This window comes from Gordionus sp. m RMFG-2023, chromosome 2 (genome assembly GCF_954871325.1).
Source record: "Gordionus sp. m RMFG-2023 chromosome 2, tfGorSpeb1-WG-v2, whole genome shotgun sequence".
NCBI classification, from domain to species: Eukaryota; Metazoa; Nematomorpha; class Gordioida; order Chordodea; family Parachordodidae; genus Gordionus; species Gordionus sp. m RMFG-2023.
The window spans coordinates 50,159,804-50,176,405 of record NC_088776.1 but is presented as its reverse complement, the minus strand read 5'-3'; the positions used below and the strand labels follow the sequence as shown (position 1 = coordinate 50,176,405).

At 28.1% G+C, this 16,602-nt stretch overlaps 1 protein-coding gene across 4 annotated transcripts in view; it reads right to left on the bottom strand.

Moving 5' to 3' along the window:
- Nucleotides 1-1,908: 1,908 nt before the first annotated feature.
- Nucleotides 1,909-16,602, bottom strand: part of LOC135924755 (potassium voltage-gated channel protein eag-like) — a 60,850-nt gene continuing 46,156 nt past the window's right edge. For all 4 annotated transcript variants that reach the window (XM_065459860.1, XM_065459861.1, XM_065459859.1 and 1 more), the window contains 12 exons: nucleotides 15,033-15,263; nucleotides 14,296-14,424; nucleotides 13,966-14,084; nucleotides 13,225-13,620; nucleotides 12,661-12,872; nucleotides 12,243-12,445; nucleotides 11,431-11,630; nucleotides 11,037-11,289; nucleotides 6,031-6,227; nucleotides 4,199-4,361; nucleotides 2,887-3,552; nucleotides 1,909-2,393 (listed from right to left, as the gene is read on the bottom strand). In XM_065459860.1, the coding sequence (XP_065315932.1) occupies nucleotides 2,203-2,393; nucleotides 2,887-3,552; nucleotides 4,199-4,361; nucleotides 6,031-6,227; nucleotides 11,037-11,289; nucleotides 11,431-11,630; nucleotides 12,243-12,445; nucleotides 12,661-12,872; nucleotides 13,225-13,620; nucleotides 13,966-14,084; nucleotides 14,296-14,424; nucleotides 15,033-15,263 (2,960 nt within the window). In that variant the 3' untranslated portion in view covers nucleotides 1,909-2,202. The remainder of the gene's footprint in view (nucleotides 2,394-2,886; nucleotides 3,553-4,198; nucleotides 4,362-6,030; nucleotides 6,228-11,036; nucleotides 11,290-11,430; nucleotides 11,631-12,242; nucleotides 12,446-12,660; nucleotides 12,873-13,224; nucleotides 13,621-13,965; nucleotides 14,085-14,295; nucleotides 14,425-15,032; nucleotides 15,264-16,602) is intronic.

The window sequence follows — 16,602 nt, the reverse complement described above, 5'->3', positions numbered from 1 at the left end:
AGGTTGTCCTCCATAAAGATTTTTATTATAAAGTTATTAATAAGAGGTTTAAAGAATTTGATGTAATCGAATTTACAGTGTTGTTATTTTTCATAGTTGAAATAAAATGTGAAACTGTTCTTGTTAGTAAAATGGGCAATATTAACTTTTAGATATGGTGTTCAAAAAACTGAGGGAACAGGTGTAAAATGGTAGTACCGATGTATTGACAAAGGCATATCCTTTTTTATTATCACTTTCCTTTCACAAAAATTTAAACTGATAACGATCAGAATTAGCAATTTTATTAATTAGGCATATAAATATTTCTTTCACAAATTTTATTTATGTGGGAGATTTATGGTAATGCTAATTTAAAATGCGTTTTGATTGTCAATATATAAAAAAATTAATATTTGTAATTTTAATTGTAAGATATTAATCATAAAATAATTATTACTAGTGAAAAAATGCAAAATTTCGCATTTATTATTTATTATGCTAACATGTTTAAATAAATCATGATTTATATAAATATATAGTATTAAAATTACACCCGCTAGATAGCGCAATATCTTTAAACTATTTTACTCTTCTCTAATCTAAAAATTATTAAACGTGGCTGCGAAAATTTAGACATATGATAAAAAATATCAATACCACCAAAAAATATCCTTATTTTTATGGGCCGAGCCGAAGTTTTGAAAATGTTTTTTAAATCTAATTAATAGGCAAATTAATGTTTTAAAATTGGTAATTAGGCAAATTATGTTGTTCTTTCATAAAAAATAATTACGGGTTGTGCCGGACAACTTGTAAACCGAAAAAAAATTTCCCGGACAGCGTCAACCTTTAATTTGAATTTCTTTTTTGTTGCTAATTTTGATGATTTGGATTTCATTTTATTTATTATTTTAGGGTGGTAATATGGCCATTAACTTAGATGATGTCTGATCACAGGTAACGTAATATCCAAATCTTGTACCCTTTTATCGATTTTCTTTTTCTTTTAGGGTATATATCTGTTTCTATTTGAGCCTGCATAAGAATTGGGGAGAAGCTGGAAAATATTAATATATGGAATAAGGTGATTAAAAATTGAATGCAGGAAAAAAATATAACTCTATTTTTATTGCATATCATTTTCAAGGATAAAGGATATTATTTATATTATATAATGAAAATAAACGATTTCTTTATTTTATCCCCCCTCCCCCCCCTCCCATTCTTTCTCTTCTACATTATAATTTAAGGACTGGCTCTTTTTTTACAATTCATTTTATCAGTTCAATATTTCCTCTATTTTCGCTATTCCTTCAAACCCTTAGTTCGAATTTGAATCATAAAATAACATAGATATCTTATTTCAATTAATTTTTACGATTAAAATGGTTTTGTAAATTAATTGATATTTTTTTAAAGTTTATCTATTAAAATTGATTTTGTATGGGCTATCCTCACAAACTATGAATATATTAGAGTTTTATATTTTCATGCAATAAAAAAAAACTGTCCGTTATTTTATGAATTATTGAGGTGATAGGTTTTACATGTGATCGCTTAAAATATATCAGTGTAGACTTAACCAAAGGATGGGCAAGTGGGAATTGCCTGTTCTCGTAAATATCATTTTAAGCAATAAAAATCCACTTCAACCCACAAATGCAACAATAATTTGAAAAAAAAAGTAAAAGCAAATAATTATTTAAACGACTATTAAATTATAAGTAATAAAATTTATAGATAAAAATTTCGCTTAATAGTACGCCCCCCCCTTCCCCATAGGAAAATCCGGGATACGCCTCTATGTGCGTAATTGAGAGGAGGAGGTCGCATTTAAAAGAGATTTTTGTAGGGACTCTAACCTGCTTTTAAAATATCACCGGTATACATAATTCTACTTTACTTTCATTAAATAAAGAATGTATCTCAAATATTAAATCCATTTATTTAATATCACATTTGTACTTAAATATATATATTTGTTCAAATTCGGCAATATAATTTTAAATGTGTATAATAGAAATTATCTACAATATAGTTTAATACAATATTTTGCATGAATATGAACTGCATATATAAATCATAACAATCTCGACCATCATTCTCTTATCTACTAACATAAATAAGGCATATGCTTTGGTATAATGAAAATGAACAGGTAAGATCTTTATATATTGACTGGACTCGCGTTTAGAATCTTTATCCCAAAAGGAAAATAGATTAAACTTCCATATCTTGATCTTTTTCGATAATATTTTTGATTCTAGGCAATGACGAAATGTTAGATATCGCAATTGTAGGTGGTATTGACGGGTGTAAAGTTGAAGAATTATTTAAGGTTGGACTAGAAAGGGTTATGTAAGAATCGGAATTGAAGGAATTTGTGTAAGATATTGGAACGGTAGGCTGATCTTAAAATAGGAAAATATAATATTTAAAAAAAGTAGCAATAAGTATCAAAATGATGTGTTACAGATGACCTATACTAAAAACTTGTGACTGTGAAAGCCTATCCACAAAACTTCACATTCTCTTTCCCATATAAATAATATGTTAATGATGGAACCCTAAACTCAAATAAATAGACCCATGGCTGATCTTCGGAATAATATCTTTGGTCATTTCATTCCATTATTGTAAATGTAGAATTTTTTTTAAAAAATAAAACTTCTTTAAAAAACATGTTGCACCTTATCCCAATATAAATTTTATGGTCAATTTGATTCTTAAAAAAACAATGTCCCATTCCATTGTTGTAAAAAGAAAGCTGTCATATTTGTGCGTAGAATCCTTTCACTTGTCTCTTACCGCTGATGCAAAGCATATCCCCCCCCCCCCCATTCTTCAAATTTTTTTGAACATATTAAACCAGTAAAACTTTATTATAAATGTAAATTAAAATACTGAAATTCGGGTCATGATCCAGCCTAGCCAATATGTGATTAATTTTTAGCTCTATCCGTTCCATGGCAACTTTTATATCTTTTATTTCGCTGTTTATCATTATTACGCTATTTTCTATCATATTCACCGGTTCATATATTGGTCGAGAAGGTGTAGAAGGTGCAATGCCGAGATACCTGGTACTATTTTCCGTATAAACGGTGGGGATATTAATTAAAGGGGCTATTTGTTTGCTTGGTTCATCGTCTTCCCCTATCAACAAATGCCGCCATTTTCGTTCTTTTTGTTTTCTCAGCGTCTCCAACATGAGTTGAGACTTTCTTTCATCGTCCTCATCATCTATTTCATCATTGTTGGTGGATGCTTCTATCAAAGGCAATCTACTTTCGCTTTTCACGATGCTAGACAAATTGTTCATCTCGATGACATTATTTAAAATAGTTGAGGTAGGCATGGGTATATTAAACTGAAGATTAGTATCCTTGTTTAAGGATGTAATTATCTTATCGCCTAGCATATGTGTCAATGGATCACTATTTTTTGCGGGAGCCACCGAGGCAGTCAATTTATTCAACATTCTATTGGGTTGAAGGATTGACGATCCTGAACTGGAATTTTTCTTGATGAAGGCACCTTTGATTTCTGAGGTCGAGTTTGTAGTGCTACCTAAGTGATATGAAGAAAAAGGCGCAACCATTTTAAGTTAAATCAATTTTTGTAACAAAAAAAATTTAAATTTAAAATTATATGCAATAGTAGAGATTTTTTTATTATAATAAAACTCTCATTTCTATCCATGAGTCCTAGTCTGAACTAATCCGGTCAGTATCATTGTAAATAAAAACTGTTAAATCCCATAATCCGGTCCTAAGGCCAGGTATTTTTTTTTAAATAATCGGGCCAGGCCGTGTATTTTAAAACAAAATATTTTAAATCGCCATTATTAGCTATGTAAATTAAAAATAAAGGGGCAGAAAATTTTAAAAAAATTCGAGCCTGGCCTGAAAATATAAAACCCGGACCGAAATTTTTTTTTGAAAAAACTGACCTCAAATATCCACATTTTCTTTGGCATGGGCAAAATTCTCACTTGGTCTTATGGCCGGTCGGATCATTTTTTTTAAGTAAGAGGGGGTAAATAAAAATTATCTACCTTATTTTTTCCGAACAGTGCAGGTTTTGGAACATTAATATAATTTATTTGTATGTTAATCAATAATTTTTGGTAATGTCCTTTGATATGTTCGATTGTTTTTTTTATATAGTCTTCATATTACATAATTTTTACATATAATTTCTTTGATAAAATTACCTAGAATTCCTAAAACTTTATCCTGAGCAGTGCTAGATTTGCGAAGTCTAGATAGTAATTTTCGAACCGGGTGATTTTCGTCAAACTGTGGCAAAGGTTGATTTTTCCGAAGTTCTTCTAACTCCAATTCACGTTTGACATCAGCAACCTTTCTAAAAACTATCTAAAAATAATTTTTTAATTGTTATAAATGTAATTTCTTGCAGAAATAAAATTTAGTTAGTTTCAGTAAATTTTAAATGAGCATGAATATTTTAATACCCATTTTGTATGACATTAAAGGGAGGGGGGAAAAAATAATTAATTATTTTTGTTTGTAATTTAGCCTAATATTATTTTAGTTTTTTTAAAAAAAAAAAATTACATTAAGTCATGAGAATAAAAATATATGCTTTTATTAATTTACATGATTATAATTTCGTATGATATAAAATTAGCCAAAGAAGGTGATGCAGAGATCGCCCTTTTTTAAATTATAAATTCATACTTTGATTATAGGTTCATTTTTTGATTATAAGAAAGAAAAGCTCTGAATGAACCCCTCTTCAGAAAGTTGCCTATTTTTGTAAAAATCATTTCAAGCGGGTAAAAATTTTCTCCCTACATGCTCCCACTCTCCCATCCCTCTAAGAAAATGTGTATATGAGAAGTCATTTAATGCAATAATTTTTTAAAAATAATAAGTAAAAGTTAATAATTTTTTTAAAAATTGGAAATTTTTTCCTCCAATAAAATAAACATTTTAATAAAATATATAAGGAAAACCCCATCAACTAGTGCTCAGACCTTCATTGGCTTAATTTTTTGACCAAGCCCGGCCCAGTGCCGCAGTAAAAAAATTTTATAGGCCCAAGCCCGGCCTATATCTAATGTTAAAAAAAATTCCCAAGCCCAGTCCGGCCCAAGTCCATGATAAGTTTCAAAAAAATTTCCCAAACCCGGCCCAAATCCCAAATTTTTTTTTTTATTAAATGAAAATAAACAATATTTAAATATATTTAGGCAAGCATTTTGTTTACAATACTGAAATTTGAAAAAAAAGGCAATATTTCTTTAAATTAGCAACTGTTTTAAATAATCTAAATTTAAATTTAATAATTTTATGCCCAAGTCCAGCCCAAGCCCATTAAAAAAATTTTTAAAAAAATAATATAATATTAGACTCATACCCGACCCATGAAGGTCTCTGTTAGTGCTACCCTCCCCTCCTTTGCTAAATTTAAACTACGTCTATATGATTATCTTTATAGTTTACATATTTTAAAATTTTTTCTTTATATTTTTTTAAAATTTTTTTTGGGTGGTTGCGATTGTAACAAGTATATAAAAAATTTTTCTTAACGATATATACATATGTAACATAACTATTTTGAACATTAAAAATATAATAGTTTTACAAGTATATAAGCTAAATTAATTTGTCAAAATATTAAGCTTAACCAGTGAAACGTAACCATTTGCGAGGTGGGCCGCAAAAGGAAACCCGGAGTATATATATAGGTTTGAAAGGGCCCCGTGAAGGTTTCAGGGGAGGCTCGCAGCATCGCTGTTACGCCATAGCTACCCTAAATATGCCTTCATAAGTTATTATATATCAATCGATGGGAGGTGGGGCTAAACTAATTATTTTAGATAGCGTATTGAATAACGAATATCCAAATTTCTTTTGGAAGGAGGGAGCAAAAGAATTTTATTTGGAGGAACAGGGTTCCCAAAAGTCACCCAAAGTTATCGATGGAATAAAAATTTAAGAGACAATTTTATTTATCCACCAAATTATCATTTTAATAATTCAACCAAAAACAATATTTTATTTCTCTTTTTTATAAAACTCTGTGTCGGAGATTGTAGTTCAGAATGAGATTTCTGGCGAAAGAATTAGCGAAGGCTTGATAAAAAGCCAATACGTCCAATAGTTTGTCCCTTTTGATGACGTGTAGGTCGCAATATGTTAAGGCCCTGACGTTAGCACTCGATTGTCCGATGGTCTGTTCTCGCCAAAAATAATCCCCAAACACGTCACCGTTACCTTTTAATAAAATGAGTTTATAGATTGATTTTAGGAGGAAATATTGGTAGTAAATATTATGGTCATAACTAGAAGAATAACGTAATGATTAGATGGCACTAACTATGTATAAGTAACTATTTCGTTCAATTACGAAGTAGAAAAAATTAATTGTAATTATTAGTCATATTTTTTTCATAAGGAACCTTTTATTTAATTAATCCGAGAAAACATTTTTGGCCCCAAACTATTTCGTATACTGCCTTTAAATTAAAACACGATGACTGGTCTAATTTGATGTGTACTTGCATGAATTAAGCAAATAATTTTGTTTTGCTTTAATTAATCAAGCATAGTGCGGCTGCCTTGCAAACACTCGTATCTGATTATGAGAAATTGCTCTCGAATGAATAAAAAAACAATAACTTTAAAACATATTTTACTATAATAAAAATTTCATCATACATGATAAATAGAAAACCACTATATATATTATATATTGGTTATTTGTGAGCTTTTGGTAAATGATGAATATAATCCTGAATATAATCCTAATATATTCATTTATGGAAAAAAAGTCAATTTTGAAAAAGCACATTTAACGGCTTACCATTCTATATTAAACCGTTTTTATAAAAAATTACGCATTACGACCAATCATTAGGGATGTAAATTTTCCGGGAAACTATAATTAGGGGAAATTTGGAGAATGGAAATTTCCATCTAAATTTATTTATTTTACTAGTCAATATTGATTTTATTTCATATTTTATTGAAGATATCGAGATTATTAACATATTATTTAAACAAGTTTGCCATAATTTTAATTATTTAGTTTGATATCTTCGTTTGAAGATAAAAATTTCCGATTTTCTATTTAATATCAATAATTTTGTACTTCAAGAGATTTGATATTATAATTGTTAAATATCTTTTGATATAGATAGATGCCCGAGGAACATCAGATAAATTGGGTTTATCCACCTACACTATCTAATAAAATAGGAATGGCTTTTATAATGTATAATACAGGAATATTTAAAAAACTTTCATTACGAAGAATAAGTTTCTATCCGTAAAAATATCAAGTATTGCTCTTTTCTACAAAATACCTTTTTTAAACAGGCTATATTAATCGTCAAAATTATACCCCAATGAGTTGGGCTAAGGTAACTATAAAAAAAGCAATTCTATTTTTTTTCTCTAAGTAGTTTAAAAGAACATTGTTAGATTTTACATATTTTATAATACCTTGGGCCTTTGCTACTAAAATTCAAATCAGCAATATTTTATTTGCTACATTTTAAAGACAAATTAAGTCCATGATTTGCACACCCAATGCATTCGATAGTTGGATATTTATTTCTAATTATTTGAATCTTTGTGTTTCCTATTTTTTCAATTATTTAATAAATTCATTAGATATAAATATTCTCCCATATGTAAATTAGTCTCTGTTTCAATTTAATTAATTCATAGTGCATTCTCCTCTTATATTGTCTACCCAACACTAATGAGGGTAAAATTTTCCTTTAGATCTAATTTTTAGTTACTATATATTTTCAATCTTGGAATATTCACTGTTTAACAAATGTTTACTGAGTAAATACCTATCCCATATTTCTCTAACCTTTAATCCTACTCCTCATCCTTACACAGAGTTGTCAAAGTAGCACGCTAGCTTTTTTTGGTAGCGATGGCTAATAGAGCGCTACTTTTTTTTCAATTATTTATTTTTTTAGTAGGCTTCTTTTTTTAAAAGTAGCAAAAAATATAATGTAACTGAAAATTTAAATATTATATCATAATTAATTATTTTATGATTTATTATTTAATTTTGAAATTGAAATTTTTACTTACAATTTGTATTATAAACTTAAATCAACTGGTGTTAATTATTTAAAATTCATTGCAAATGGATATCGAAATCGATGTAATTGTGAGTCAGACAATGATAATATTAATGAAGTGGAAGGTATCCTGGAAAATTTTCTTGATCACAATAATACAAATTTTTGATTTCCAAAATTTAAAATATTTTTAAATTAACGTAAAAACAAAAAGTGGCTACAAATTTATTTGTTTAAATATAGAAAAAATATATCCTTAAATAAATCTAGTAGCTATAACCTCAAAAAACACCTAAAGATAATTGTCATTTATAAATTCTAATAGTATCGTTATTTTGTAAGAATGTTCATGCCAACAGTTTTAAAGAGATATAATAACATCTTAATAATTTTGGTAAAAGGGAGACTACATCCAAAAAGACCAATTCAATTCAAACTAAATTGATTAATAATACATGCCAATATTTCTAAGAAATTGGCTAATAAACTTATTGTCGATTTTATAATTAATACCGTTCAGCCATGTCATCGGTTGATAGTCCATCATTTACCATGATGATTAAATCTATCCCCTGGTACAACAATTTTTTGTTGCCAGACACTAACTATTAAGATAACAGATAACTTTGAAGTGATGAAAGATGATCTAATCGATGATGTTAAAGATCAACGTGATAAGCTTGGTAAAGCTGAATAGTCTAGTACCAAACAAAGATTCTCTAGTAACCCCCAAAACGACTTCCACTGATAATTTTTAAAAATTAAGGATATTAATATAATAGAAAATCCCCTAGACGCGTTTTTTAAATCTAAAAATACTAATTTTCTTATATTAAAAGAATGTATATAAAATTAAATACTGCCTTACCCTCAGGTGCTAGTATTGAGAGAAGCCAAAACTTACACTTTCTGATCGTCGCTTTAGACTTGAGGATGATAAAATGATTTTATTATTAAAATACAACAAAATAGATAAAAAATTAATATTACCATAAATAGTTATTTTTATTACATTAATTTTTGTCTTTTTTCATAAATTTTTTTTATAATCAATAATTAACTATATTCAAATATTTATAAATGCTGATTTTTGTGTATAATATACTATACAATTACATTATAAGCAAAAAATAAAACAAATTTATTTATAATTTTATTTATAAAAAGTAGCCAGATCTACCTTTAAAGAAAAGTAACTAAAAGCGCTATACTCTTTTTTGATAGGTAGCGATAGCAGTCGCGCTCTACTTTTTTTGACAAATAGTGGTAGCGCGCAACAAAAGTAGGGTTTAAGAACTCTGCCTTACCTCAGTTATTATATGTTTTAGCTAAATATTTTTCCGCTAATTAAAAAATTTCATATAAACATTCTTGAGTTGAGCTATTATTATATTATCGAGAATGATTAAGAATAAACGTATAATACATATAAAAACAAAACATAATTATGATTTATAAACCACGAGGAAAAAATATTTTAGTAATATGATAAAAATCGTGATTATTTGATCAATAAACACATAAAAAAAATTAGGGAAACTATGGAGGAAATTTTTCTTGTGTTACATCTCTACCAATTATATAATCACTAACCTAGATTGACGACTCAACCAACAAAATATATTTTTTAAAAGGTTTGTATTAAATAAAGTCTGCTGCAAAATGTGGAAGGCATTTAAATGAAATTCCTTTCAATGGAGTCTACTGTCAATGATAATGATTACAGCTGATAATAACTGAATCATGAATCTAGTTGGCATTATTGAATAAGTTTTAAGGTTGATTTCACCTACTTCATGAAACTTGAAGAAAAAAAAGCTGCTAATTACTAAACATTACTAATTTCGTTTTTTGGAATTTGAAATGCTATATCAAGGAATAAATGATTCATAAGAACAGAAAAAAAATGGACAATTGATATCTTCAGCAAAAATACATTTATATTATTTTTCTTTTAAATAATTATTAAAATCCACAAATTATAAATAAATATACTAATGTATTTATTATATTCCTAAATCTAAATAATGATAAAATTGTTTGACCATTAAAAAAACAGCTATGCTTTTTTAACAACGGTGCATATACCTATGCTCCTTTTTAAATAAATGATAAGAAATATAATTTTATATGTTGGGACTTGTATATTATAAGAATACAAGAAACTTAATTACATTTTTTTTTTTACATAGTGGCCTTTTTCAAAAATCATTTTTATTAAATAGGTATCTGATTAAATTACAGTGTCTAAAAAATGTTACTGATCACCTTTGTTGTTCCGTTGTAAATAACCCTTATTAAGTTAGACAGAAAATTATAGACATATAAGAAATGTAATGTGGAGATCACGGGATGCCATTGTAGGAGAACAAAGAGATGAAGACTGCACGAAATATATTGGAGGACTTGGACTGATCTTAAAGATGCACAATGTAACTTGTATAATTTTTGTTTAATTATGTTTGTATGAATTTTTATATTAAATAAAGAAGTTGAAGGGGTTTTTTACAGTTATATGATATATTGGTATAAGTTTGATATTTTTGATATATATGGTAGAAGTCTGATACTTTTGATATATATATAAATTGCAGCAAGAGTATAGGAAGGGTTGAGAGTAAGGGGTTTGTACAGTTAACTGACAAAAATCTGAGGTGAATTAACCAAAATTTAGAACGTAAAAAAAATACTTAAAAGGAAACAATACTCAACTTATAACTTAAATTAATCAAGTCTCTAAATTAATAAGCAAAAATATTAAATTAATAATACTCAAAAAATCTCTTTATTATTTAAAAATTCATAAAATTTATTTGCAAAAAATTAATCATCGTAAAAAAATTAATGATTTAATTTTCATTTTACCAAAAAAATGATAATATCAAAATGTCAATCATTAATAATAAAAAAAAATAAGTTACAAACTAGGACAGTAATATTCTTGAAGGTGTATATAATGTATACATATAATTCTATGTACTCAGAACTGCCACCACTTCATCATCCTGTATAACTTCTAAAGACCCAGAGACTACGAAAAATAAGGTGTCCACACTTTCCCCAGTATGACATATAAGATCGCCAGGGGCATTGTGGTTCATTTGAAAATTAACTGCCAATGCTCTAAGACACCCATCGCTGGCTAACCGAAACGCTGCTTGATCTTGAAAGACTTTCCTGTTTAGATGAACGCATATATCGGCTTGCATATCTTTTGGACAATACGTAAACACCTAGTTTATACGTTGTATTCAAAATTTTTAAGTAAATCCAAATATCTTAAATGTGCATTTCGTTATAATTAATAGTATCTAACATTTTAATATTAAGAACTTCGAAATAAATTTAAAAATCAAACCAAATAACACGTTTACTTTAGCTATATCGATTCCCTTTGTGGCAGCCCACCTAGAGACGATATAATCCATTACTCTTTCCGATAAATCTTTAGGAACTTCGTATAACTTCATGAAATCTCTCACGTTATTCAACATTTCATGGTATCTGGCGGTGTTGGCGGCCATTTGTTGAAATATAGTGGTCACGTTACCGAATATAGTAGCGTATAAGAGAGCTTTAGGATTAATTTATTTTAAAGATTGATTTTTTTTTTAAGTTTCAAATCCCACTGATAAATATAATATAACGAAATAAATATCCCTTCTTCTTTCACTATACCTGGGGGGGGGGGGAGTTTAATCTAAAAGTATATCAATATATGACCTTAAATATTTTTATACAGTTTAAAAATACTTATATTAAATCTTTTATATAAATGTTTTCTGCTAGCAGGGATTTGTATTTGTGCGTCCTATTTCTTAACTAGTTTGAGCATCATTATTTTCAAATTTATTAAAATTATTTTATAATGCAAAACGCAGCATATTTAGAGGACTGATTTCTAACCAAATGGAGTATATATAATGTTTGTTTATAAAAGTTTATAAATATTGGTTAGTTAACAACGAAATGAATTTTATAAAAATTTCAAGGTTAGGTTAAATTACGAATTTCCCCGTGTATTTTTAATTCTAATTTTGAAAATAACTTTAATAATTCGGCGAATTAATATCTACTATATTCACTTCATTTAAAAACTATTCTTCATAATTATTTTTTAAAAAAGGAAGTCATTTTAAGGTCATACATTTATAATTAAATATAATATAAACTACACATTACTAACATCCGATAAGCATCATTATAATGGAAAATATCTTTTCAGCATCTGTATTAGGGGATATGTTTCCAAAGCCAACTGTGGTCAAGCAAGTCATAGTAAAATAAAGGGAAGATATATATCTTTGTTTGCGACTCGGACCATCTACAAGCTTGGGAGGCGTAGAATTTGTGTAAGAAAATGATATGTTAAGTGTACGGCTTACGGATCTTGTTAAGATGGAATATATGTATGATAATGTGAGAAGAAGAACTTGCCATTACTATTAAATATAAAATACACCTGAAATTTATAACAATCTTCTTATTTTTTTAAAATTTATAACTGCGCTTGCGCAATGAATTAACTAATTATAAAATATTAAAGACTTTAGGGAAATTTCGTTAATTAAAAAATATAATGATAAAATAAATAAGGATTAAACCTCAACCAACCGTATCCGATATTAGATTCAGCTTCGACGTATCCTATACTGTACCAAATACAGGCTAACCAATGACCGAACAATATGAAAATGCTAATCAATAGAAGCAAAAATGCGGCAGCGTATTCGAAATAATGGTCCAATTTGCGAGTAACCCGCACAAGTCTGAGCAGTCTGACTACCTTTAACGCGCTAAAGAGACTACTGATACCCTATTATATTAATTTTTTGTATCTTAGATTTAAATTAAAAGAGATTATATTTTATATCTTGAATAAGTTACTGATTATAATTAGCTTTAATTTCGTAATATTCTTCATTAAAAATAGAGATCTGATCTACAGGCCAGGCCTATGTTTAAAAATTTGAAATTTTTACAGTATTGCTTGTTTTGTATTTTATTTTTAAGCCCAGCATAATTAAGTTTCAAAAAATTTTTACGCCCCTGGAACCAAATATTTGCCGGGCCTGCAGATCTTTAATTAAAATTAGATTATAAATAATAACTCGTAAAAAAATAAAAACACAATAATATAAAATATTTATCATTGGAAAATCTGCTACCTCGTTAACATCTTCAAAGGCGCTAAAAATATCGTATGGCAGACAAGATAGGAGATCTATCACGAACCAAGTTTTAAGATAATTCATTCTAATGGTCTTGGGATCGGAGACTATTTCACCTTTAGCTCCCACGAAGGTCGTATGAAAATTTAAAACTATGTCTATGAAAAATATCACATCCACTACCGCATCAACGACTAGAAGGCCAATGTCCTCGATGGTTTTACTCTTGAAAGCCACATTGAAAGGAACCATGATAGCCGTGTAAAATGTGAGCACCAAAATGACCCAGTCCCAAAAAGCCTTAAAGGCGCAATAATGCAAAATTATGTGGAGAGGAGTTTTTGGAGTTTCCAGTCTATAATGAGGTAAATTTTCTAGGTCAAGGTGAACTACCTGAATTATGGTTATTTTTGAAGGAATAATAATTGTAGTAGGAATTTTTACGTATTTTATACATAAATAACATTTTTTTTAAAAATTAATATATTCTTAACCCTCAAAAGTTAAAACAAATCTATATCTATATAACATGATACCATTTTTTAAAACATATTTAAGTATTTTGCTTCTAAGAGCTAGATATTGAATTTAGCAGGTATATTAGATATACATAACCAGCAAATGCCTGTTACATTATATAAACCTTACAATTTTTATCCTAATATAATCCTTTTTTTTAAATAAAAATGATGCATGTTAAAATCATATATTATTTAAATTAATATAAGCAAAACTTACGTGTGCTAGATGGGCAGATTTATTTGCACCTTCAGTTTTACCACCTATATGGTTGGAATGCTGCAAAAGAGCTCTACTCCGGGTTACGGACCTCGCTAATCTTGCAAATTTACTTAAACCTTGGAAATTTGAAACGAATAAGAAAAGAATGAAATCACGAATTTGAATTATTAATAATGAGAGTATAATACAAAAATAAATTATTTTGGATAAAAAATATAAATAAATTTTGAAGTTTATAAAAAGTTAAATTTCGGGAAGGGTGAATGTCTCCATAAGTTAAACAAAATTTTAGGATCTATAAATAATAAAAAAAAGTATACGATGAACCTGGTTTAATATCGGGATACAACGGTTGTTTGATAGGAGTAATATCGCGAAAGGTCAATAAAAACAATACTATATTTTCTTTATCGTCTTTGATAGGGGCAGCGAATAGGAGGACCCATAAAGGAGTACCTTTTATTTAAAGCGTAAATGTTAGTATACTGAACTCTGGCTAAAATTTATGTCATGTATAAATTATTTCGAAAATGAGGCATATTTTTTGATAAAACATTTGCACTGATTTTTGATTTTATCCATGTGGAATAATAATTAGATGGGACCTATCTAAAGTCAATTGTTTTTCTGTGGAGATTAACCTCTAAATTTAAAGAAATCCTCACATTTAATTCTGAATTAAATCATAATTATATATCTTTTGTATTAAATGTCGTATTGGGATATATCCAACGTGGAGACTCGAAACCTCTCTAATTTAAGTTATTTACCAAAGGGCTAAATTTGCATTTAAAATATCTGATTTAAACCCTATGAATTTCACACCATTTTGGAAAATTTTATGTGCCTTGAAATTTATATGGAAAATCGGTATAAAAATTAATAGTTCAATTACAGTAAAATTGTTAGAAATTCATAGTATAACTCTTATACATGCGAAAATATAGTTATGATTAAATCAGATTTTTCAAATTTTAAAATGACCCTTAATTAAATGTAAAATTGAGAGACTGAATCCTCGTGGATTGATATATATACTAATTTTATTTTCAAAAAATGCATACCATTTTTGCGATAGAACAAAATCTCAGTGTGAGACTGTTCGGCGTTTTCGAGCGTGATCTGCAATTTTTTGAGCATTTCTTTATCGGTCATTTCCCCGACCAGGAAGGAACAAGTGCAACTCTTATGAATAATTTCAGCCCGGTTGTAACCAGTCATCTTGCAAAAATTTTCGTTGCAGTAGACTATGGGATAATCTATGATTTGAGCATTGGCCAAAACGAAATTGCTATCTAATTTTTTTTTTAATTATATGTTTTATACTAATATCGGATTTTGTAGAAAGGTAATAATAAAGGAGACATTATAAAAAAAATATTGCAACACTCTTCAATAATTGAGGTTAAAACTATGAAAATTTTATAAGCATTTTGCAATTAGGCTATAATTTGTTTTGCATAATTCTTTATAAATCATATTTTAAGTAAATCCTATATTTTATCAAATTTATTGAATTGTCTTTAAATTCCCTATATGATTGTATATTCAATATATTAAAAACTAATTCATGAGGGAATAAATTATCCATATTTTCTGCAAATTCCATCTTCTACCAACAGAGTCCAAAGTTATCCACATTCAAAGTTGGACAAAAAAAATCGAAATTTTCTATATATAAAAATTCATTTTTTAAAATTAAATTTTACATTTAAGCAAAGGACTTTTTTAAAAAAATGGTTTAGTAATGATGACTTAAGTTTAACTAAAATTTTAAGACATAAAAAACATTACGAAGCCTAAATATTATTGAAGGAATTTCCTAAACTGGTTATGGCGGTCTTTAATCGATTGATTGCAAAATCGATGATCAGCAGAAAAACGGCGCACCGCTCGGCCTACGGAATCTCTTGAAACACTCGTATAGAGCCAAGAAGACTAATGGCACCCACAGAACAATTCGTTAAGTATCCCGAGTAACTGATATTTCGCAAGCATTAGATTTTATCCACAAATAGCTGCAGCTGAAATCTTTAAAAAAGAAACAAGCCCAACCAATGTGAATTGCCCGCCTAGTACGTATCAAGCAATTTCTATGAAAATACCCTCAGAGATATTCATTCACGGATGAAGTTGTTTACAGAAACTCCACCGGTAAACCTGCAAAATAATAAGGTTACGTTGCAGTTTTAATGAGAAAAAAGTTGCAGACAATCGATTGCTAGTAAAACTTTTCAAGTTAATTTTAAATGTTGATGTTTTCTCGTTTTTGTCAAATTGTAAAGTTTAATTTAAAAAAAAAATCTTAAACTTATGGACGAACCTCGTAAAGGTTTTTCTTGAAACAAAGACTCGCCATTGCTATTCACAAGGCTAATTACATTAGCTTCATGGGTAGCCTCATCCCATAAGATGATTATTTTACATTTATACATGTTTGTGTGTGTGGTTTTTTAAAATTTTTTTCCAATATATATACTTTTTTAAATTGTGCTATCTATATCAGTAAATATTCATATAAAGTAACCCATGACCGGAAAAAAAAATAAATATTATATTATATTATAATATAATTAATATATATATGTCGTAATTTTTAAAGGGATCCGACCGGGATCATCACGGGGTTTAAAG